Source organism: Pelodiscus sinensis, chromosome 3 (assembly GCF_052426305.1).
Source record: "Pelodiscus sinensis isolate ZL-2025 chromosome 3, ASM5242630v1, whole genome shotgun sequence".
Lineage (NCBI taxonomy): Eukaryota > Metazoa > Chordata > Testudines > Trionychidae > Pelodiscus > Pelodiscus sinensis.
In genome coordinates, this window is record NC_143054.1 from 93,790,008 (window position 1) to 93,815,141 (window position 25,134).

General features: G+C 39.8%; 1 protein-coding gene across 5 annotated transcripts in view; it reads left to right on the forward strand.

The window, feature by feature from the left end:
- LAMA2 (laminin subunit alpha 2) overlaps window positions 1-25,134 on the forward strand; it is a 503,865-nt gene that overhangs the window by 143,656 nt on the left and 335,075 nt on the right. For all 5 annotated transcript variants that reach the window (XM_075924139.2, XM_075924141.2, XM_075924140.2 and 2 more), the window contains exons 2-3: window positions 1,437-1,607; window positions 6,986-7,098. In XM_075924139.2, coding sequence (XP_075780254.2) covers window positions 1,437-1,607; window positions 6,986-7,098 — 284 coding nt within the window. The remainder of the gene's footprint in view (window positions 1-1,436; window positions 1,608-6,985; window positions 7,099-25,134) is intronic.

The following is a 25,134-nucleotide window of genomic DNA, read 5'->3' on the forward strand; positions in this document are numbered from 1 at the left end:
AAGGCAGGACCAATTCCAACTAAATTTACCCAGCCAGGGCTTTGTCAAGCTGAGACTTAAAAACCTCTAGGGATGGACATTCTACCACCTCTCTAGGTAACCCATTCCAGTGCTTCAACACCCTCCTAGTGAAATAGTTTTTCCTAATATCCAACCTAGACCTCTCCAACTGTAACTTGAGACCATTGCTCCTTGTTCTGCCCTCTGTTACTACTGTGAACAGCCTTTCTCCATCCTCTTTGGAACCTCTCTTCAGGAAGTTGAAGGCTGCTATCAAATTCCCCCTCACTCTTCTGCAGACTAAACAAACCCAAATCCCTCAGTCTCTCCTCATAGGTCATACGCTCCAGCCCCCTAATTATTTTTGTCAGCCTCCGCTGGACCCTCTTCAATGCTCCACATCCTTTATATAGTGGGGGGCCCAGAACTGGACACAATACTCCAGAAGTGGCCTCACCAGAGCCGAATAAAGGGGAATAATCACTTTGCTGGATCTGCTGGCGATGCTCCTCCTAAAGCACCTTAATATGCCATTAGCCTTCTTGGCTACAAGGGCACACTGTTGACTTATATCCAGCTTCTCATCCACTGTAATCCCCAGGTTCTTTTCTGCAGAACTGCTAGACATTCCGTCCCCAGCCTGTAACAATGTTTGGGATTCTTCCGTCCCAAGTACAGGACTCTACACTTGTCCTTGTTGAACCTCATTAGATTTCTTTTGGCCCCAATCCTCTAATCTGTCTAGGTCACTCTGGATCCTATTACTGCCCTCCAGTGTATCTACCACTCCCCCTAGCTTAGTGTCATCTGCAAATTTGCTGAGGGTGCAATCCATGCCCTCATACTGGTCATTAATGAAGATGTTGAAAACCAATCCTAGAACAGATCCTTGGGGCACTCTGCTAGAAACCGACTGCCAATCTGACATTGAGCTGTTGATCACTACCCGTTGGGTCCGACAGTCTAGTCAGCTTTCTCTCCATCATACAGTCCATTTATCCAATCCATAGTCCCTTAACTTGCTGGCAAGAACATTGTGAGAGACCGTATCAAAAGCTTCAAAAAATGTCCAACGTTTTCAGTCACTAGAGAGCTTGGATTGCTTATTAAACCAAGTTTTTGGATGATACTTTGAGTAAGTTATTTTGCCCAGCTCTTCAGGTAACACAACTGTACTATGTTTTCAGATGTATTCAGATTTTAGAAGGTAGTAAACTTGTGAGAGTATTAGTAAGTGACCTTTCATCAGATTTCTGAAATCTAGATTGGAAAATGGAAAGGTGTTTGTTGGGGGCATTGCATTCTTCAATACATATATGGCCGTTAAAAGTTGGGTCTTTAGCTTTATTGCCTTAAAACGATTTAATATATAGTATATACATTTATGTTTGTGCTACTGAACTCATCTTGTTCTCACTTGTGTTGTTTTTTTCCAGGCTTGTTTCCAGCAGTACTAAACTTGGCTGTCAATGCTATCATCACAACCAATGCTACCTGTGGGGAAAACGGTGCTGAAATGTATTGCAAACTGGCTGAACATGTACCTGGACAACCAACAAGAAATCCCCAATGTAGTATTTGTGATCAGAAAAGCAGGATTCCACATCGTACGTATGCAGTTTTGTTATATTAAAAGATATGCTCTTAAGAAAACAGTTCTGTGGGAGTTTTGTTCAGGTGAATCATTCCTATTTAGGGACTTCGTAAGCAGAAGACTGGCAATTGGGCAGGGGAGAAGAATAAACTCTAGTTCATTTACTTGATTACAGAGTAAAATAAATTTCCCTTGGCTAGCTTTGCAAAACTCTTGTCTATAAATTAAAATAAACTCTTCAGAACAAAGAGTGCCTAATACTGAGCAATTAAATCCATAATTAGAGGTTCTGCAGCTCCCACTGAGTTCGTATGAATTTGTGATTGCTTGACATACGTGAAAATTGGGCCATTTTATATAGGTACTTAATTTTAGGATTATGTCCTTAATTTAGGTACATGAATCTACAAGATTTGAGATTTGCAAATAGTTATACAAAATATTAATGTGTGGTTAAGGCCAATTTTATTTATCTTAAGCCTGTGATTCCACTCCCCACCTCCCATTGAGTTGAGAATTTCATTGACTGAACCCCAACCACCACTGAGAGTTTTAATTATACTTCATTTTTAACACTAAAATTGATAATTACTAAAATTATTACTATAGTTTTAAATACCATCTTCAGGATAAATCAGTTTTGAAGTATTAATTTATTATCATCAGGTGCCAGGATACTTTTGTGCCTCTAACAAGGGTAAGTGAATATAAGAAAGACTAGACCCTAAAAGAGCAATATGGTAGTAATCACATATTTTTAGCCCTGTAAGTAATGGAGGTGAACAGCATATTAGCAGCTATTCTCCATGGTAATTCTTGAAGAATTTCCTGTATGATTAAAATCACATCCTCCATTTTGGGACTGGCCATATATTTTAATAATAACGCATAATCTGTAATAATTTACACAGGAAACCAAACAGTATGAGGAATAGATTTTAGGTTGCTGCATCACTGATCCTTGACAGCTAGACATCACAGCCTCATTTATATATTAAAACATCCAAACTATAGATCTGTGTTTCTTTCCCTCTTGTTAACCTGCAACTGTCTGGTTTTAGAATGTCTGTTCTTTCATAGCCAACCATATCTCAGTTTAAAATTTTCATAATGTTAATCTGGTACTGTGAAGTGCTTTAATGAGTCATCTCTGTTTAAATAATCAGAGTACAATGTAATGTAACCAGACTTTAAGTGATCCCCTTGGAATCTGAGAGTCTGGTGTGCCTCCCCTTAATTACTGTTAATAGCATGTGAAACCAAATTAAAAGGAACAGTGGGATGGGCTTATTCTATGTGTGAGATCCCCCTGGTCATTTATCAGTCAGGTTGGTCCTTGGAGTAGCTCTGCAGTCCCATCCCTTTTTCAAATGTATATTATTTTTCTCTCTCTTTAAATAGGGAAAACTTGCCAGCATTTAATCAATGTTTTCAAATTAATTATGAATGAACTTTCATAATGTGTATTATACTTAATCGTTCATTCATCTCCCAATCCTACTTTCCAGGACTAAATTTCATATCAGTTTGGCTGGGGGAGACTGATATCACATTTTCCAATTAGATAACTTCTATCACAGTCACCTAAGAGCCCTGAGCTGAATTTATGGATGATTTTTGCAAGCACGCATTTTAAGACAGGGGCTGTAATTATGATCAGAGTTGTTAGATTTGACAATGCCTGGAGCATGTGTGTGTGTGTGTGTGTTTTAAATATAGAGATAATGCTAATTGTCATGGTCCCTGGATAAGCTGCTCCTGCTAAGGCTTCCCCCTTTGCTCCCCCAGTTCTCTACATTTTTAGTGGCAGGCCTTGCCTCCACTTCTGTTTGGGAAGTGGCACAAACCCTCCCCAATTGGGTCTCTGGATTCCATCTCTTAGGTAGCCTGCCATGATACCTAGCAAGCCCGATGGACTTGTGACCTGCAAGTGCTCTTGGATAGCAGTAGTATGCAGCAACATTTTCAGAGTATATTTTTATTGATTTTTGAGTTTTTGTAGATGTCAAAAAATGTGGGTTTATACCACATCTATTGTGCATACATAATAGAATATACTATAGTGAATGATCTCTTTGCAATGTTCCCTGGTGCGAGCAGAATAAAGCACACATGGGAATCTTTAGTGTACATCAGCAAGATCTGCATGGGCAAATTAATGCACAAATTAATGCAGTGATGGGCAAACTAGGCTAGTGAGTGGGCTATGAAAGTGGCCCGCCTTCATTTCAATAAGCCGTAAGATTGTCGTTACCAAAATAGTCTCTTAGGACGGAGCAGTTTTACTAACTATACTTGTGTACCTAAAATTTGCAAGATATGCTATTTGAACTGTAGCAGCATTTTGATGGGATGAAGAGGGGGAAGTGCATGATTCTCACAGTCAGGGCTCATCTAGACTACGCTAGAATGTCGAATGAGGATATGCAAATTCCACGGGAATTTGCATATCTTTTTACGATCTCACTTTTGAAAGCAGAGCTTTAGTTTAAAGTAGTTTAGTTTAGATTTGGCTTTTTCGGTGATCCCCCCCTTTGTCGAAAAGCCGTGTAAACCTACTTTTTTGAGGAAGAGCGGCTTTTCAACAGGGGGCGGGGGTTGCTGAAAAACCCTCATCTAAACTACTTTCACTTTCGAAAGCTTTGCTTTTGAAAGTGAGATCATAAGAAGACATGCAAATTCCACAGGAACTGCATATCCTCTTTCAACACTCTAGCGTAGTCTAGATGAGCCCTCAATGTTTGCACAGTTAGCAAACACCTTACTTCACATGCCCTTGTTTTACACGTGTGTCACTTTAGTAATACCAGTAGGGAAAAAAATTTGTGGGTGGAAACCAGTGGAATCTGGCAACCCAGCATGTGGGCAATGGTAAGCAAAATGTCTTGTGGGCTACATATAGAATCCCAATGGCCTGCAGGTTGCCCAGCACTGGATTAATGTGCTTTAGAAATCGCACCCTATAGAGCACATTATCCTACCTTCTAGATAAACCTTTAGATACAAGTAACTGTATCTGGAGTTTTTACCATGTTTATTGAATAATTGGAAGTATTGATTGGTTAAAACCTAAAACCAGAAGCCCTACCTACTTTCTTATTTCCCTTAAGGTCCTAGGTAGACATTACTTAGCCTTGATGCCCCATTCTCTTGGGCTGTGTCTAGACTGCATCCCTTTTACGTAAAAGGGATGCAAATTAGACACATCGCAATTGCAAATGAAGCGGGGATTTAAATCACCCCCGCTTCATTTGCATAAACAAGCTGCTGCTTTTTTTCAGCTCGGGGCTTTGCCGGAAAAAAGCGCCAGTCTAGACGGGGATCTTTCGGAAAATAAAGCCTTTTCCGAAAGATCCCTTATTCCTTTTTTTGTAGCTATGCCCTTGGGGACCAGACTGGAGCCACTTGCTGCAGCAAGCTCTCTCTCTCTTGCTCGCTTTCTTTCTCTCTCTCAGCTTGTGATCCTTCCCTTCTTGGCCTATTCTTTAAACCTGGCGATTGTATTTGATGGAAGTCTTCTCTGGGATGTTGTTTTACACTCCCCGCTTAATTTCTTTAACAATATAACTACACATTGAAGCAAACATTTCCCAGTTACCCACACCAATAATACCTCCATTTGTACCACTAATATTATACCAAGCAAATGCTAGTGCCCACTAGTGCCACTGAGTCATTTGATATTTAAATACACTTCTAACATTTGCAATTTGAAGGACTGACACCTCCCCTCACTCCCACAAAACACTTTAATTGTTTCTTTAAATATGTTCAGACATTCTGGCTTTCATTAATGAGGCAGGATTCCTGTCTTCCAACTGACGTGATACGAAACCACAGAAAATAGACTTTCAATCTGGTGAGTTAACTTAAAAACAAATAAATGGCCGGCAAACTCTCCAGTTTGATTTAGTCCCCTAGAAATCTAAGAACAATAAATAACTCCTTTTTCTTCCCATTTTATATATCTAGCAGTGCATTTTTAGGAAGCCATTCTAGACAAAAGGGTAACATTTATCAGGTGCTTGATACCTCAAGAATAATACATTCTCTGACTGGGTATAATATCTTCTATATCTAGCAGCTGAATGAAGGAGACGTATTGTTTTTGAAATACCTTCTGACTTTTCATTCTTAGAATTAGTCTTGCTCCTGGGTAAATCAGTGATTTCTGTAGGTGCAGATGCTTCTGCATTGAAGGCAGGCTACTATCCTGTATGTACAGGAGCAGAGCCTCCTGAAACATGTAGAGTGAAAATGCTTTTTTTGCAATTACTAAATGACATTTACCTGAATTCATAGGCTATGTTTACACTACAAGGTATTTGCGCAAAACCCAGCAGAGCGTCCACACCTCAAGTGTGTTTTTGCGCAAGAAAATTGGCAGAACAGAGGGCTTTTGCCAGTACAGTTATTCCTCTCCCCACAAGGAATAACTCTTCTTTGCGCTACAACTCTTGTGCAGAAAGGCAGGTGTGGCATTGTGAATGGCCATCAGAGCTTTCCTGCGCAAGAGTTTCCATGCAGTGTGGACTCTCTCTTGCACAAAAGCACTTCACTTTTGCGATGCATTTTGAGGTCTGGATGCACTTTTGTGCAAGAAGTTTTTGCAGTAGATCTCTTCCGCAAAAGGCTTCTTGCGCAAAAACCCTGCAGTGTAGACTAAGCCAAAGAGTGCAAGCAAATCCCCTCACCTTCTGAGTGCCATAAGAGGGCCTAAATAGTTCATAGGGTCTTGAGGACAACCTTTTATAGTAGAATGAATTTTACTTAGCAGTTTGCTATTCATATTAACACTCAGATAACACAGTGATGATCCCTAGATTAGCTCTGTGTAGAATAGAATGGAATTTATTTCTGCATGAAAACTGCTTGATTGCCTATGCCTTCCAAACACATATATTACCAAACCAACCACAGTAATTTCTCCTTCTCCTGCCTTCAAGTCCCAAATTCCTGGTTTGTGTTCGTCACACTGGCTCACACTCCTGATCTCAAACTATGTGCCTGGAAATGCTGGTTTAGTTGACTGTGATACCCTTGGAAGTTGCAAGGAAAACATAATATTAAATTCAGGCCTTTTTTCAAAAGTGAAAGACAAACAGATGATTGGTTATTTTGTTTTAATGTGCTATTTTCTCTCTTTAAGTCTGTGCTTGTATTCTGTTACAGATTTGGAGGTTTAAAAAGTCTTTTTTATACTTCATAATAAAGGTTTGCAGTTCACCATTAGAACAGATTGCAATCTGTGCCATAAAACCAACAAACTCATGGAAGTTCTTTTATGTACAGTATTCTACTCACATGCTGTTTTGACTAAATGCTACCACCAAACCACTGCTGGCTATTCTAAAGATGTTTTTCTTTTGCATATTGCCAATGGTCCCATAGAACGCCATCCAATAACTAATGCAATTGATGGGAAGAACACTTGGTGGCAGAGTCCCAGTATCCAGAATGGAATAGAATATCATCATGTTACAATTACACTGGACCTTCGACAGGTACTGTTTGTTTTTTATGTCTGCAAACCTTTCTTACTTGCATAAATGCAGTCTTACTCATCACTCCTTATTTTGTCAGTGATGTTTTTGGAGCGTAAAGATACTCCCTGATTCATTATTGCATACTTAGTTATTATAATGGCGGATGCACTATGTAGCTTATTCCTTCTAGCATACTGCATGACTATTTTTTTTAAATCAGATTTCAGGTTATTTGCTTTTAAGACACATTTTGAATTAGTGTAAGTATTCAGTGTTTGTTTTAGCTATAAGTTGGATCTTTAGGATTAAGTCTAATTAAAAATGGTGTATATGGGGGAAGAAAATTTATCAAAGGATTAACAGTAGGTTTAAAATGCTTCATTTAAAAATTGGTAAAATAATAAAGCATGCAGAATGTCTTTAGCTCTGGTAAAGATAGGTGCACTTAAAGGTTGTGGGATTTGTTTTTGTTTTTGTTTTGGGTTTTTTTGGGCTATCATGGCCCTTATATAAATTGCTTCTCCTTACTGAAAGCTCTGTAAGCTGTCAGTTGGTTTTAAATTAAACCTGGGATACTTGGAAAGTTAACAAGGCCCGTTGCATTTGCATAGACTCAATAGGTGTAGCCTCAGGTTTCATGTTACATCCTCTGCCAATCATTTCTGCCTCCTGACAGCTGTAGTTTTCTAGTATACAGTTATTTGATGCTCACAAATTTGCTGGATTATACCAGACATGTAAGCAAAAAGATTTTGGGTGCTGGAGGAGAAATAGTTTTATTTATATTGTGCTAATGCAAATACAGAGTAACTATCCATCATCAGAAATACCCCTCATGCTATTAGATTTACCACTCTGCTACTGATAACAGAAATTAAAGATGGACTAGATAATCCAGTAGGCTTTGACCTTATCCTCAAGACAATAGAATATTGTCACTAGGTCCCCTTAGATTCCTCTTTTTTCTGTGGTCTATTGGCTCGAGCCATACACCAAGATGATTTATAGGATGGGCTAATGTAAGGAAAATTCAATTATTTTTTTCCTTGGTAAAAGCAAAAGGGAGTGTCCTATCCTTTCCCTGTCTTGGGTAAATAGTACCCTCCCTCTCCCCTGATATCCCCCTTCTTTATAGCTAAGTGTGCAGAGATCCTCCCCATGACCCCTGATTCGATCTATTTTAATCCCCGGATGCATGGCCAGATTAAGAAAGGGGCTTTAGGGGCTGCAACTGAGAGCCTTAACTAAGGGAGCGGGCTTAGCTCAGGGCCTTGGGCCTACCTGCAGATACCAAGAGAATATTTCAGTTAGCACACTGTAATTGCTATATTACTCTGCTTAAGTTAAAAAAAAAAAAGTGTGTAATGATGTGCAAGAGGAAGATTGTACTGTTATCCTAGTCCATGGTCACTGCCCTTCCATTCCCTACCAGCCTTCACAGAAGTGGGGAAAGTTGTGCAGCCTGTGCTCTCCCTGTGCTCTGGCTGGCAATGTGAGTAGTCAGTGCAATGAAGGAGAGAGCTTATGCTCCTTGTCATTTTGTATAGGCCAAGGTATAATTTTATCACCCAACAGCAGTGATACATATCAATATGCTTGGCTATAAGATGTCGAGTATATAGCTCTATAATATATCAGAAGTGTTTTTCTTTGCATACAGAGAGCGATGGACTTCAATAAAGTATTTAGTAAAACATGAGATGTCAGTTACAGCTAGGATATCAGTCTTCACCATGAATGGATGAAGGTCACAAGATGCCTCTGAGGCTTTACTTAAAAAGGTTTTGCTCTTTATCTTCATTGGCAAACATGAAATTCAGTGATTGCCAGTGATTTTATTGAAGTATACTTGCTGTGCAGAAAATGTGTAACTTTTTTGAAACAGATTTGTCACATGTTATTTCTGCAAGTAATGGACTGTAAATTGCAGGAACACATTAGCAGGGTGTGCTATTACTAATAATTATGACACTACATGGAGTGCTTTTAGCAAATTCTACTTTTATGAAAAAAATTAGGAAAATAATTACTATTTCCTTCTTTAAATAATTCCATACTGTTTAGTGAAGCTTTATTATTTTTCTATTATGACTGTACTGCATAATAAAGTAATGGTGCATCATAGTAATAACGAATAAGTTATTTGCAGAAGTGACACATTTTTAACTTAGAAAAAGCAGGATTATTATAGTTCATTTTAGAAAAGCAATTATGTTCTTTTTGCATTAATTAGAGAAAAAGGGTAAAATATTTTTAAAAGCACTTAAAACTTAATGGGATTAGGCTCCTTATTCACTTAGGTATTGAAAATTTTACTCGTATTGCCTGTGGTGAGAGTGTGTTTTAGGAATAAAGATTTCTGGATTCTTCTTGTGACTTGGCTACTAATTTTAGGTAGTAGCTTGGATGGTCATATACAGTAAACTTCTGATAATCTGTCACCTTTAGGACCCAGGGGGTGCTGGGTTATCAGATATGCTGGACTATCGGAAGGGGGGGCTATGAGGGGTCTGGGGTGGAGTGGGGGGGATACGCCCCTTGGTGCTGCAGGACCAACCCGGCAGCACCCCAGCTGCTCTGCCTCAGACTTCCCCAAGTCAGCCGCTGCTGGTCAGTTTCAGCAGCTGCTGAGTTGGGGAAGCCGGGGGCAGAGCAGCTCCAACTGTCCAGCTTCCCGGAGCACTTCCAGGTTCCAGATGGTTCTGGACCATCAGGAGTGCTGGACCAGTGGAGTTTTACTGTAACTTCTGCCTGCGAGAATTTTCATTGGTAAAATGGTGAGTACATTGTCCTTTAACTCACAAGAGTGTTTTGTTGCACAAATCATATTTATAAAGCATTTTGAGATTGATGTATAAATACTTTTATAAGATTTATTTTTAGTTACGATTAATAGGTGATCAAAAATATTAATTCAATGGAATTTGGTGACTGTAACTGTGCTATGTGTATAGACTATTCACATGGCAAGTTTATCTGGAGTAAAAGCACCTTTTGAATTGGGCTGGCCTAGGAGTGTAGCAAGAATTATGAACTGGATTTCAGGTGGACCCTTTATTCTGTGTATTGGGAGCACAATATCTATGAAACATGCAACATATAGGAACAAGGAGTGTTTTGCCTCCTAGCTCTGTGTCAGAATTGGGGTTTTAGTTTTGGGAGCAAGGGGTAGTTTTGCATATAGCTTGATCATGTAGCCAAGGAGATTCTGATTCAATGAGATCAGTTCCGGCACAATGGAAATATTTTTTGAGGAAGGGCATAGGAAGGACACAGGAAAAAATTGGAAATGTGTGAACTTTCATGGAGAACTGGGGCTGCAAATTCTACTCCCTGGGCTATTGATCCCCCTAACTCCCCTAGTGGCTTGAGACAGAAGAAGCTGCTGTGAAAGATTAGCAGGGTTTCTACAGGTAAAACTGTCAAGTCCACAGGGAAGCTGAGAGTTGGTTGGAGGTGAGATAGTTATCCCCTCTAGTTCTGGTCCTAGAACAGAAAAAACAACAACGTAACTTGAAATTTTTAAAATCTCAAAAGATTTCTTTCAAATTTGGTATAAAAATAAGCTAGGGTCCCTAGTTAAGCTCCCTGTTTCCTTCACTATCTTACATCAAACAAATTTTGAAAAACTTTCTGCTCCATTGTACATGATCTGAGTTGTATTTTAATTGCTAGTGCCTTAAGAGTGTAAGCTTTCAGAGATGGGGACTTAATAACTCAAATGGCACATCTACTGTTCTGAACAGTGCAGTGTACACCATATAGAACTATGTAAAAAATAGGATGGGAGTGAGAGAGGAACATATTATTTCATCTGAAGCAGTTCTCCCATCCCCAGCTATGAAACACGAACAGCACTTTCAAGGATGTGTACACTGAACTCTTTATTTCAGGATTTTGTGTTGCCCAAACACCACTTTGAAGATTTTGATCTAGTTCAGTATAATCTTTCATGAAGTGAACCAGTTGAATTTCTTTCAGAACAGACCAGTTGATTGCTCATGAGTAAAACCACAGAAAAATGAACTTCTCCCTTATTATTCAGCTCTTCCATGAACTTAATAGGAATGGTGACAAGAAGGAGAAAATTGCAAAAGGGAGAGTTATGTGTTTGGTTTATATACATGATATTGCAGAAATGGGATGCTATGTACTGAAAAGAGACATGATGGAACTAAGCAACTGTGACAATTTAAACGGAGAGAGGCTGGAATATGAAAACAACAGGATGGAACTCAAGCTAGTACTATAAAAACTCAGTATAGCAACCAGTGGGAAAAGCTCCTTAGAGACAGTACTGTCACTAGAAAGCAGTGTTATGCTTAAAAGAAGCACACGGGATCTTTTTCAGGGGGACAAGGCAACACGCCACATTTATTGATAATATAACAAAGTAGCATATGCATTCACACACACACACACACCCCACCCTCCCACCCCGATGGAATAGCTACCAGTCGGGCCAGATAGGTCGGGTGCGAGGAAAGAGCTGGGTTCATGTCAGTCTGGACTGATGCCCTTCCTGGTCTTGATCTTATCAGGACAGAACCCGAAGAACCATACAAGACACCCTTTCTTTAACCGGACTTTCCTTCCATGCAAGTCTATGCATTTTGCCTTGTCAGGCCTTAATCGGTCATTCAGCATCACAATCAATCTTCCTATGACGTGCTTATTGGGAAGACATTGTTCTCGCAGTCATCTGATATCAGTATGCTGACAACGCCTTGGGGGTGTTGTCTTTCCAGCGAAAGTTGTGATTGGTTCCCTATCAAGGGGTGCTTGCCTCTAGCTTCATGGTTCGTCAATCTGCTCGGGTAGTATGCGTCTTCTGAGTTCTTTCACTTAGTTGATAATTATTTGGTGCTTCTAAGTCCTCAGCCCCTCCTCTGACCATTTGAGCATGCAGTAGCCTTCACACTTATCTCTCCTAAAACATTCTCTTGCTCATTCACACATACAGAATATTTACAGAATTGCAGCATGGAACAAAGGGGTACTTCTAAGTCACTTCAACTAAGTTACAAAGTCTTTAAACATTAAACTTCTTTCTATCTACTACAAGGCCTTACTAACACTAACATCACTATGTATTATAATATTCCATCCCTTTACTTTAACATGCTAACGTCAAACAGAGCTGGAGCTAAATTAACAAAGCTACCTGGCCCTATGTGAGGCCTACATCTTGTATGTAAGTTTAATCCAAACCTTTTGCTATAAGGGTATGTCTACACTACCCTCCTAGTTCGAACTAGGAGGGTAATGTAGGCATACCGCACTTGCAAATGAAGCCCGGCATTTGAATTTCCCGGTCTTCATTTGCATAAGCGGGGCGCCGCCATTTTTAAAACCCCGCTCGTTCGAACCCCGTGCAGGACGGCTACACGGGGCACGAACTAGGTAGTTCGAACTAGGCTTCCTAATTCGAACTACCGTTACTCCTCATTCCACGGGGTTCGAACGAGCGGGGTTTTAAAAATGGCGGCGCCCCGCTTATGCAAATGAAGCCCGGGAAATTCAAATCCCGGGCTTCATTTGCAAGTGCGGTATGCCTACATTACCCCGCTAGTTCGAACTAGCGGGGTAGTGTAGACATACCCTAACATACATTTATTACAACTGATTTATTAGTTACAAAATTCCAATTCCAGCGCTACAGTAGGATGAAATCAAAGCAAAAATTTCTACAAAACAACCACCACATAGAAAAAGTTATTGTGGAGAAAGGTCTTAATGGAAAGAGATCTGTGTAAAAATTCTAGAATCATAGAACTGGAAGGGACCTCAGGAGGTGGTCAAGTTTAGTCCCCTGCCCTCATGGGCAAGATTTTCCTCTTAATGCCCAGCTTAAATCTCCCTTACTGCAGTTTAAGCCCCCAGTGCTTCTTGTCCTATCCTCAGTAGTTAAGGAGAATATTTTTTCTCCCTTCTCCTTGCATCTATTTTTTATATATGTGAAAGCTATTATCATGTTCCCTCTCATTCTCCTCTTTTCCAGACTAAAGAACCACAAATTTTTCAGTGTTCCCTCATAAGTCATGTTTTCAAGATCTTTAATATTTCTGTTGCCTTTCTCTGGACATTTTCCAATTTGTCCACATCTTTCCTGAAACGTGATGCCCAGAACTGGACACAGAATTCCAGTTAAGGCTTAATCATTGAAGAGTAGAGTGAAAGAATTTATCGTTTCTTGTTTACAACACTCCTGTTAATACATCCTAGAACAATGTTTGATATTTTTTTGTAGCAGTGTCCCACTGTTGACTCCTGTTTAGCTTGTGGTACTATGACCCCAGATCCCTTTACACAATACTCCTTCCTAGACAGTTGATTCCCATTCAGTATGTGTGCAACTGATTGTCCTTTCCTCAGTAGAGTACTTTGCATTTGTCCTTATTGAATTTCATCCTGTTTACCTCAGACCATTTCTCCGATTTGTCCAGATCATTTTGAATTATGACCCTATCCTCCAAAGCATTTGAAACCCCTCCCACCTTGGTGTCATCTGCAAACTTAATAAGGTACTTTATATGCCACTGTCTAAATTATTGATGAAGATATTGAACAGAACTAGGCAACTGGTCCCAAAACTGATCCCTGCGGAACCACACTCATTATGCCCTTCCAGCATGACTTTGAACCATTGATAACTACTCTCTGGGAACCGTTATCCAACCATTTATGCACCCACCTTTTAGTAGCTTCATCTAGGTTGTATTTCCCTAGTTCATTAATCATCTCATCCTTTTCGATTACTAACATTTTGAAAAGGACAAAGTATGACCCTTAGAAACAGAATATGATACTCTCTTTAAGGTAATTTTTCACAGCTGTATTTTGGAGTCCACATGTAAAAAATAGGCAGTTTCACAGTTTTGTTACAGTGCTTTTGATTTTCTGAGTTTTGCAAAGCTTAAGCATTTAGTTTTGTATGCGATGGAGTTGTTTATGTTTCTGCAGCTGTGTTTTAAAATGTGTCTGTAATATGGGCTATATATGAGTTTGAACATTTGGGACCATATTTAAACTCATCTAAGACAAATATGAACATTGGTGTTTTGTGAGTACCCAGCCTAATCAAAAAATATCAGAATCCAAGTTAAGTAATGAGCCTGTGCCTATTAATATGTATCTACCCCTGAGCTATGTTCCAACATGGCCTGGCATAGTGTTATTGCTATTCCATGCTGGGGAAAAAAACTTTCTGTGAAAGGGCTAGCATAATCACTCTTCCTTAACTTGTACCCCTGTAAAATCTGACAGGACCTATTGGCTGCTTATGGAAGGGTCTGTATTCCCATAATGCACATAGCAGAAGAAATCCTGGGGTGAGGTTCAGTTGTTCTTTAGAGCTCTTGATAGGGTTGCCAGATGGTTTCAACAAAAATACCGGACACGCTTGATATTACATCACAATCTACATTACATCTTATTTAGAAAATACTGGACATTTATTTTTTCTCATTTATATTTTCTCAATTTGTTTCCCAAACAAAAAGCTCAAATACAGTTCAAAACCGGACACCTGGCAACCCTAGCTCTTGAACAACAGAGAAAAAAACGGTCACATGTACTTTACTGAGTTTAGGTTCAGACACAATCTTTTTAAACTTGAGTGCCTAAAATTGGGCATATAAGCATCTATTTACATATCAGGATGAGGCCTAGTTTTCAGAGCAGCTCCTGTAGAAGCTGATGGAAGTAGTGGGTACTCAGGGGCATGTTGAGATACTGATGTGCCCAAATGTCAGTGCATGAAATTAAACTCCTAAATCTGTACTTGAAGAGCTGCAGCTAAAGTTTTGGCCTTTGTGCTGTCCTATCTCTAATCACAGCTGTAATTCTGTACGAACTGTGTGTGCCATATAATTAAGTGCCAGAAGTTATTAAACCAGTGTGTATCCACTTACTTCTCTCCTAAAAGAGATATAACCCACTTTTTTTAATCCTAAATCTTAACAGTTGCATTGAAGTGGTAGCATTATTTTAGATAAAAGATAAAGCCAGCGGGTTCCACTTAACCCAAAACCAGAGTGTAACGAAATATGGATTGAATCAAATCCTCATTGTGCACCTCATTATCAATAAATGCCATTCTCTATTATTCCTTTTCCACCCTAAACACTGGGATAAAGAGAGCAAAATCAACGGAGTCAATCCTGGGACACAAAAAGGAGGGCTTGGGAAAGAGAGAGCACTAAGTTTAGAACATTGAAAGACATCTGGCAAATTCAGCCAAGGCCCGCAGGCTTTATTTTATATAGGATTTTTTTTTACATTGTAGTAGATGTGAATTTAAGCCACGTTTGTTTGAAATATTATAGTATTTGAAAATTCGGATTGTTTAAGGTTCTAGCGAGTAAGCCTTTGATTCTTGTATACATGAAAGCACCTTCACACCAATGTGAACACATAAAGGGTTTTCAGCTGGATATGAATTAGCCAGGATGAGTAGGAATAGTGTCCCTAGCCTTTGTTTGTCTGGATATGGGTGACGGGAGAGGGATCTCATGAGGATCTTGTGTTCCCTCTCTCTGGGGCATCTGGTATCGGCCCTTGTTGGCAGACAGGATACAAGGCTAGATGGACCTGTTGGTCTGACCCAGTATGGCCGTTCTTCTGTTGAATTATGTTTATTATACTTATTCCTACTTTAAGACTTTTATTTTTCCAGAATGGTGAAAAAGGGGTCTCGAGTAAAAAAATGAGGTCCCTGTTTCTAAGCAACGTCCAGCCAAATTTCACATACATGAGAAACTTTGTGAAGGAGTTGAATGTTTGGTTGCTTATCAGAATTTAAGCTGAACTCTGATCCTTTTCAGAGTTGCCCATTGCTAGTTTAGGTTTGTGCTTTGCTGGTACTAAGGGACATGTACAAGGTAGTGCCTGGTTTTCAAGGACTTTTTCTCTGAAATATTTGCCACTAGAGCTGAAGTTATTTTATAATTGTGCGCATTGTTTCAGATCATTTAAAGCAATTTTGTCATCAGCTTCCAATAACAAATATACAGAGGAAATATAATTATTAAAATATTTTAAAAACAAACAGAACTGTGGTGTTTTGACAATATAGATTTCTAATCATTACCTGTGTAATGTGTATAGTATCTAGCATATCCTATAATTTTTTCCTCTGTTTAAAATGCAAAAAGTGTGCCTGAACAAATTAAAAACAATGAACATTCTTTGCTAGCAGATGTCAACCCAGGTAGATTCCTGCCCTGGAACAATACTTAGTTTCCCTACACTTCTTCCCCTCAGATAGATGTCCAAGTAAATACATTAACCTTTCACCAAGGCTGACAGATGCAGGCTCTTCCATAGCAGCATGGAAGAGAAGTTCTAGAGCAGAGGACTCTCCAAGAGAGATTCTTGTATTTTAATGGCTGAATGCTTAAGACATGGATGTCAGTAAAACCCATCCAGTTGATCTCTGCTTTTGTAACAGTACATAAGAAAGCTGGGTTTCTCTTGGATAGCCAGGAACCAAAACATACCTATGAAAGTCATACTTTTCAAATACAACCTAAATTGGTTAGGAAGCAAATAGATTACTTGAAGAAGAGCTGTGATATCCTCCATGAACAGAAAACATAGCTAACTTGTTAGGTGATTGGGTTACCAATAAATCTCTTCTGAATTATGCCCTCCCATCTGTTGAACTCATTACTGAGTCTGATTGTGCAATTTTTATTGCCTTGTGGTCTGGAAGATTTCTTACTGACCTGTTTTTATCATCCTCACATTGGAACACATAGGGACAAAGAACAAAAATGCTTCAGAATTTCCAGAAAGAGAAACCCTTTCAGTTTCTTGTTTCATTCCTCCCACCCTCAGATGACAGAAGTATTGATTAACGTTATTTTCCTTTTTCCCATTCTGGCTGTTGCTATAGGGCCTTTCTATCAGTGATCCGATAGTTTCAGGGTCCATGTCCTGGATACTGTGTTGTATCTCTGTCAAAATCCTGGATGATACACTGAGACCTAATGAACCCTCTCTTCACATCCTGCACACTATTGTACTAATATTTCTCCAAAATATGCCTGGTGGGGTATCATTTGAAACTAATTAGTTACTAATCAATAATATAATAAAACGTGTAGCAACAATATACAGTATGTAAAATATGAACATATGCTGAAATTATGACTGAAATTTGTTTAGCAGACACATCAATAGGGATATTCCTGTTCCTCAAAGACAAAGGTCAAGCAAATGCCTTCACCAGGTGATATCAAAGTTGATTGGCAATCACCTGTCAAGTGGCCATTCTTTAGCAACAGAAGGGAGCAGGAACAGATCAGTAACCAAAAACTATGGAGCCTCTTTCACCACAAGACTCCCTATCGTTGTCCTCACAATGAGAAGGAATTCGATGCAGTGTAACCCTCAGGAAAATGCTTTTCAAAAGGTGACCAGACTATAAAAGTAGGATAAAAAAAAACAACACACATTTTATCTTTCTTTCTCTCCCCATCTCTCTCTTGCTGTCTTTCACCTGAGGAGACAAAGGAACTAGCTTTTGGATGTGGGGAGGTATTCTGACCTGCACTGTTGGTGGAAATATGTGGTAAAGATTACACCTTGAGCCAAGTATAGCTTGTTAAATTTTAGTTCTAAAAAGAGTTTTATAATTATTTTTCTTGTGACCATTTCTTTAATGCCCTTTATACTTAAAATTTGTCATTAAATAAACTGTGTTAAATTGTTTGAGTAATTCTGGTTAAAGTAGCAAATTGTTGCATATCAACCCGTTACAGGAGCAGTGAACTTATCTGAACTGTCCAGGAATGGGCTAGACAATGCAGAACACTTTTTGGAGAAAATCCAGCAGTGGAAGTATGTCGGAGTTACCCTGACAGTGGTAACCCAGGCTGGTGAAAGTCAGAATGCTAACTGGAGTGTTGATGGGTTGAAGTCATACACAGAAATTTAGGGTATGTGACCTGCATATTGTGTGACTATTTATGGGGGGACCCAGATTGGGAGCTACAGGAGAAAAGCATTATGAGGCACCAAAGATTGCAGAGCATATGGTGGCATAAGCTCTTACTTGTCTAGACTGCAGCTCGGAATGTCTCTCTCTCTCACACACACACACTCCAAAATGATTGTATTTATGCGTGTGTTTTATTGGCAAGTCCATTACTGAACAAAGTCCATAGAGAGTGTGGGAGACTGGTGGCATGACTGATGGTAGAATAAGAGGAATCTAAGTCTTGGTCGGATTTTGCTCGTCTTGCTGAAACATGTTGTAACTGAGCAGTTGTCGGTGAATAAAAACAAATCTGTAAAAATTGATTTTTCTGGTATACTATATGGGAATGTTGATGGTAATAAAATAAGGAAGTGGTATTCTTATAGCAGCCATTTATTGCAAAATCATTATTGAAATGTAGGCTTCATGCTAAAGCTAAAAAGGAATATAAGACGATGTATAGGAGGGGCATGTAGTGTCAAGTCTCACCCCATTTTTCTGCTGAGCCTAACTGTGGGTGGGATGGAAGGCAAGAGACTGTCCTTCTCCCACTGCATCTACCACTAGGCATGCTCAGCTCCTGTCCCTGGTAGCCAGGCCTGGGCAGGGAGCAGAAGGGGCAGGAAGAACCATGCACCTCTCATGCCCGTAGTTCTGTCTTGCTGCTCTATGACTGCCAGATAGGGAACTGGTGGCTTTTCTTCCCCTGTTCCCCCAGCTTAGTTGTTGGGGACAAGATCTGAGTGATCTGGATCCCTTTCACCCCCCTGATATTTCTGGCTGCTGGGCAAGGGTGCCATTTATGGGGGTCTAAGGGTGGCAGTAGCTCCCCAACCCCAGAAATTGGAATCTCTAGATTTCATACTTGAGGTCTGCTTAAAGCTGCATGCCCTGGCTCCAGCGGCAGTTCTTAAATGCAACAGAGTTTGAGAATGGCCATACTGGGTCAGACTAAAGGTCCATGTAGCTCAGTATCCTTTCTGCTGAGAGTGGCAAGTGTCAGGTGCCCCAGAGGGGGTGGACCAAAGACAATGATAGAGTAATTTGTCTCCTGCCATCCTTCTCCAGCCTTTGACAAACAGAGGCCAGGGGTACCATTCCTTACCCCCTGGCTAATAGCCTTCTATGGACCTAACCTCCATGAATTTATCTAGCTCTTTTTAAAACTCTATTATAGTCCTAGCCTTCACAGCCTCCTCTGGCAAGGAGTTCCACAGTTTGGCTGTGCCCTGTGTGAAGAAGAACTTCCTTTTATTAGTTTTAAATCTGCTTGGTAGCTTTGCCTTTGGGGCAGGAAGTTTGTTATAAAAAGAGAGAGGCAGGTGATTAAGACTAACACAAGGCTGGGCATTCCAGTAATTGAAGGATCATTAGATCATTGTGAAAACATTGCCAGGTACTCCATTTAAATGATAGGAGGAAAAGAGAGTAGGAATGAGTGTTGTGCTGCTGGTATAACTGCTGTTAAACTTATGCGTTCTTGAAAAAGGGGAGAAGAGGGACTAATCCAAAGCTGGTTACAAAGGGATCTCACAAAACTGGGTGACTGGGCAACACAAGGGCAGATGGAATTCAGTGTTGATAAGTGAAAAGTAATGCACATGGGAAAATATAATCCTAACTATAGATTAAAAAAATGATGAGGTCTAAAATAGCTGTTCTCACTCAAGAGATCTTGGAATTACTGTGGATAGTTCCCTGAAAACATCCGTTCAATGTGCAGTGGCAGTCTAAACACTGAAAAAGCTAACAGATGTTGGGAATCATTAGGAAAAGAATAGATAATAAGACAAAATACCATATTGCCTCTATATAAAGGAATTGTATGCCGTCATCTTGAATAATGTGGCAGATCTGGTCACCCCATTTTAAAAAAACCATATACTGGATTTGGAAAAGGTACAGAAAAAGCAACAGAAATTATTATGGGGTGAGGAATAGCTTCCATATAAGGAGAGGTTAACAAGACTGGGACTTTTTAGCTTGGAAAAGAAATGACTAAAGGGTAGGGGATATGTTAGAGGTCTAGAAAATCATGAATGGTGTGAAAAAATAGAGTAAGGAAATGTAATTAATTCCTTCACTAACATAACACAAGAAGCTGACCCAATTAAATTTATAAGCAGCAGATTTAAAACAAACAAAATACATTATTTTTTCCCAGTCAACTTGTGGAACTTTGCCAGAGGATGGTGAAAAGACCCAAACAATAATAGGGTTCCAATAAGAACAAAATAAATTCAAGGAGGATAGGTCCATTAATGGCTACTAGATGGAATGGGCAGGTATGGTGTCTCCAGCTTGTGTCCGCCAGAAGCTGAGAATGTGCAACAGGGGATGGATCATTTGTTGATTGCCTCTTCTGTTCATGCCTTCCGAAGCACCTGGTATTGACCTCTGTTGGAAGAGAGAATACTGAGCTAGATGGATAGTTGGCCTGATACTGCATGGCCATTCTGTGTTCTTATATAGAGCTGCCTCCTTGCTGTAACTCACTAGACCTCACTCCCCTTCCATAGCTGACATAGAGCCCAGGAGTCCTGAAAGGGTTTGTCTCTTTCTACAGAATTAGTAACAAAGTAAGGACATACATTAAAATGTTAAGGCTAACCAGTGTCCCTTAAGAGACTTGCCACAAGATGTCAGAAAGTATTAGTGTTAGAGCTGACATTTCTTTGATATTTCTTTAATTTTCTTTCTTTTATATGGGAATTAGATACAGTGCTCCTGTCAGCTAACTGACAAGTTGTCTGTCAAAAATGTAGAGTTTTTCAGTGCCTTAATAGCCCCTGAATAGAGATGATATGTGTGTCGGGGAGGGCAAATGGGGTTCATTCCCCCCATTTGGTTTTTAACTTGTACTGAGCATGCCAAATAACAGTGCTGAAGCCTCTGTCCTCAGTCTAGCTACCCATGCTCTCATCTCTTTCCCTCCCCAGTCTCAGCATGCACAGGTCAGCCCTCCTTACCAAAATCTGAACTGGCGCCCCTGCTGCTGGACCCAGAAGGTGAGTGGGGTGCCACTGTCACCTCCTCAGACAGGCTTTCTCTCAGGCAGCTGCTGTGCTGCACACAGCAATGACCCAGAGCCAATAACTTTAGCTGGTTTGAGAAGTGGTTCCCTCCCGGGCCCAGATGTCAGGGAGAATGGCCGAACATGCAGGGTGTGGGGGGAAACAGCAGGAGAAGGAGAGAGGACCCCACCTTCCTCTGGTAACTGGTGAGGCAAGGAGAGTGTCATGTGCTTGGGCTGGGTGCAAGATGTGAGGGTTAGTGGGCAGAGTAGGCATGTGGAGTGCATGTGTCCTCCCCTTTAGATTGTGTCCCACCAGTAGCAAAATCTCTATATGTGGTATTATGAAAGCCACTGATGATACATGTAGGATGACATCAGCAGGCCTATTATAATGTTGTTTATTGATTGCTTAAATTACTGTTTGGGGGGTATATTGGCTTTGTGGTACATTGGCTTTATGGTTGGGGGTTCAATTTTGCAGTGAGCACCTTTAGGGGAGCTGAGTATGCTAAACAACTTGCTGTAGGCATTCACCAGCTTTCAAGATTGGCCCAGTAAGGGTAAACTGACCTACTGACATTTGCTTCAAGTTTCTTTCTTGCACTTTTTTATATTAGCTGATTCCAGGCTGTAAATACTTGTTAAAATACCAGTAAACACAATATTTAGTAAGATACCACTGTCCCGAATAATATGGGTCACACCAGGGCATGGCCTAGGCCAGACCATTGCATTTAAAAAGATGACTTGCCAGCAACCTTAACCCAGCAGTGATTTTGATTTGCTGGTACATCTAAAATCAGCCCCCAGGAATAATGGTGTGGTGATAATAAAGTAAACGTTTTGGCAGGACCTGAGGTTGTATAAAAGCACCCAAGGCTCATTGATTCAAGATGAGGAATGAGTATGAGTGCCTTTTTTTTTTAAGATGGGAGAATTCATTAGTTGCTGGCAGTAATACTCTCCCTTTCTGCTCAGTTAAACCCATGTGCAGCAGACAGTGTGTGCTGCAGAAGTGCTTGGGGAGTCACTTTTCAGTGATTTGGTTTAAACAATCAGAAAATACAGTCATTAACACATGCCTCTTGCTCTTTGATATTCTAAGTCACTGAACATACTTAATGAGGAGGATATTTATTGTGTCTCTTCTAAACACCAACTACCAAATAGCAGAGGCTTGGCCTATCTTTATATAAAGGGTACAGTTTTATTGCTTAAGAACAGCTTTGCTTGGTTCTTAATCTTGAAATATTACAAGAAATTGTGCCTAAATAAATTCTTTCTCTATGGAGAAAAAATAAGGTAGACAAAATCTTCAGTTTGTTTGGGTTGGAGATTTGTGTGAAAGTTTGTGTTATTTCAGAAGCACTTCTTTGGTTATTCTGAGTTTATCAATTCATATTATTATTTATGTATATTGCAGAAAATCCAGAAGGCTCCAGTCAGGTATACTAGATAAGCATATCACAAAAAGATGGCCCTGCTTCAAAGACCTTATAGTCTAAGGCAGGGCTACTCAACTTTGGAAGCCCCGGGGTCACAATGATACTCACAGAGAGTACCGCAACTTAAGTGTAGTTGCACATCATGCAAATATACATGCAAATATATGCAAATAGTTTTTTTCACACTGACAGGCATGAATACAAAGATTAAAGCAAGACTACACAACACGCAGGCCCATTTAAGTCGGTTCTGCTGATATTCATAAAATGCAATATTTACCCGATTTCCACCCATATGACAGCACCTTTAATGAACAATGACAGTCCAGGAATTTAACTACCAAGACGCATATCAACAGAAGATCATTATAGTGACTCACCATTGTGGAGCACGTTCCCAGTGGAGGCCATGTTCAAAGGATCCCACCCGCAGGCCTCATGTTGAGCCCCCCATAAACCCAAACTTCACTGTGGGCTGCAAACAAATGGGCTGCGGGCTGCATGCAGCCTGGGGGCTGTGTGTTGAGTAGCCCTGGTCTAAGGCCTGATGTTGCAAAGACTTGTGCATGTGTTTAACTTCATGCACTGTGAGTAGCCTCACTGACTAAAGTTAAAAATGTATTTAAGCCTTTGCAGAATGAGGACTTGAGAACAGCTTAAATGGTCTAGATAAAACATTTCAAGTGCCTAAATGATGTAGGAACTTAAATCTCATTTTGAAAAGTGTTTTGGCACATAGGAGCCTAAGTCATAGGGAAAGTCAATGGGACACAAGCTCTTAAATGCCTGAGTTACTTTTTAAAATGGCACACACATTCCTAAGTTGCTTAGACCCCTTTGTAAATGTTATCCCTAAGTTAAAAAGAGTCTTTTCGAATTGGTGTATAAGGGGGGTTTCCTCCAATCTATTTGTAAATAATCTGATTTTTCACTACAACAGTGCAAACATGCCCTCACTATGATGTCAGAAGAAACATGTGAAGGTTTTAAATGTCAATTATACTAACGTTGATTTCTGCACAGTGGTATAGCAGTTTCATAGACATGTGTTATATCCTTCTTTCCAAAGTGGGTAACAGATGGGTGTCACCTCAGATTAAAAATAAGCATTTGCTTGCATACTATTCATTTTCCCCCCACTGACTAGAAAAATACAGAAACCATAAAAATGAATACAAGTCTTTAGACTTCACATTCATAAAACTGTTTAATGTACAAATTTGTCATCACCTGTACGTCAAGCAAATTCAAATAATTTCAGCAAAAAGAATTAGGCGTTCTTTGAGGAAGATAGTTTATTGCATAATGTGCCTGTACCTGACCAAAATGGCTCTATCTGGTTCAATATTAAAATTAAGGCTCCTATGGTGGAAGTAAAGCAGATATTTAAGTGGGGAATATTATTGATGATGTTTTGAGTCATTACTAGCATCTAAATTGTTGCCAGGTTGTCTCTGTAATCAGTGCTGAGATTGAGAGCAGCTCAGTAAATTACTAGAACTCACGATCAATGTATTCCAGAAGCTTTCAAATGGCACATGTAGAAATACTGCCATCATTACCAGCCCCTTAAGCCTACTGTAACTCAGTGTGGAATGAAGTAGGTGAGAGGGGTCCCAGTGCAACTTCCATTAAAGTATATGAAAGCTCCCATTGTCTTTAATGGGAGCTGGATTGGACCCAAAATTAGCAGCATCCCCTTCTTCCTGCTACACCTCATCATGAGTGCAAACCTATTCTAACCTGTTTTTCCTGATTCTCTCAAAACCAAAATGGAATCAGGATCATTGCCTATGTCTCTTTCTACGCTCAAATCCCCCATAACTTAATCAAACCTTGTGCTCTCCTCCTTGCTTCATTACCTCCTCTCTATGGAAAAATTTAGAGCTATGGGAAATGAAGAAATGTAAGTTGCTTTCTCCCGCTCGTGACTGGGAAAGCTTAACTTTGACCCTAAACACTGGCGTAATAAAGGCTAAAGACAAGAAGCAGCAAATGTTGTCTAGACAAAGCAATTAATCCTTTATAGGCCTTGAAAACTGAGCAACAAGTTCAGAAAGTAGAGAGAATCACAAAGAACATAGGCTGCCAGAAACCATGCTGGCACTGAAACTCCTCTCTGAAGCATTCAGCAGCTGGACAGCTTGGGAGTGAAGTCCAGTTTTGCAGTGCTTTGGTTTTTCACAGGGTGCTTTTTTTGGTTTTATTTTGTTTTAGTACATTTCCTCTTTGAATGTTACAAAAATAGATTAATGCTGCTATTCTGCTATTTAGATCAAAATGTGAACACTGTTCTAAAGTGTTTAGTTTTCTTAAGACGTACTTGGGTTTTAGAATAGTGATAGAGATGCAACCATGTTAGTCTGGTCTAGCTGAATGAACACATGTTCTTAAATCTGATTTGTCAATTTTATATGTGTTCTTTTTTTTTTTTTTTTTTTTTTGATTGTATCACTTTGGTATATATGGTTGTGCCAATTTTCTTCCACATATTGATCTGAGGAAGTGGGCCTGGCCCACGAAAGCTCATCACCTAATAAACCATCTTGTTAGTCTTTAAACTGCTGCATAGTCCTGTCTTTTGTTTGGGTTTTAGAGGATCTCTGGTC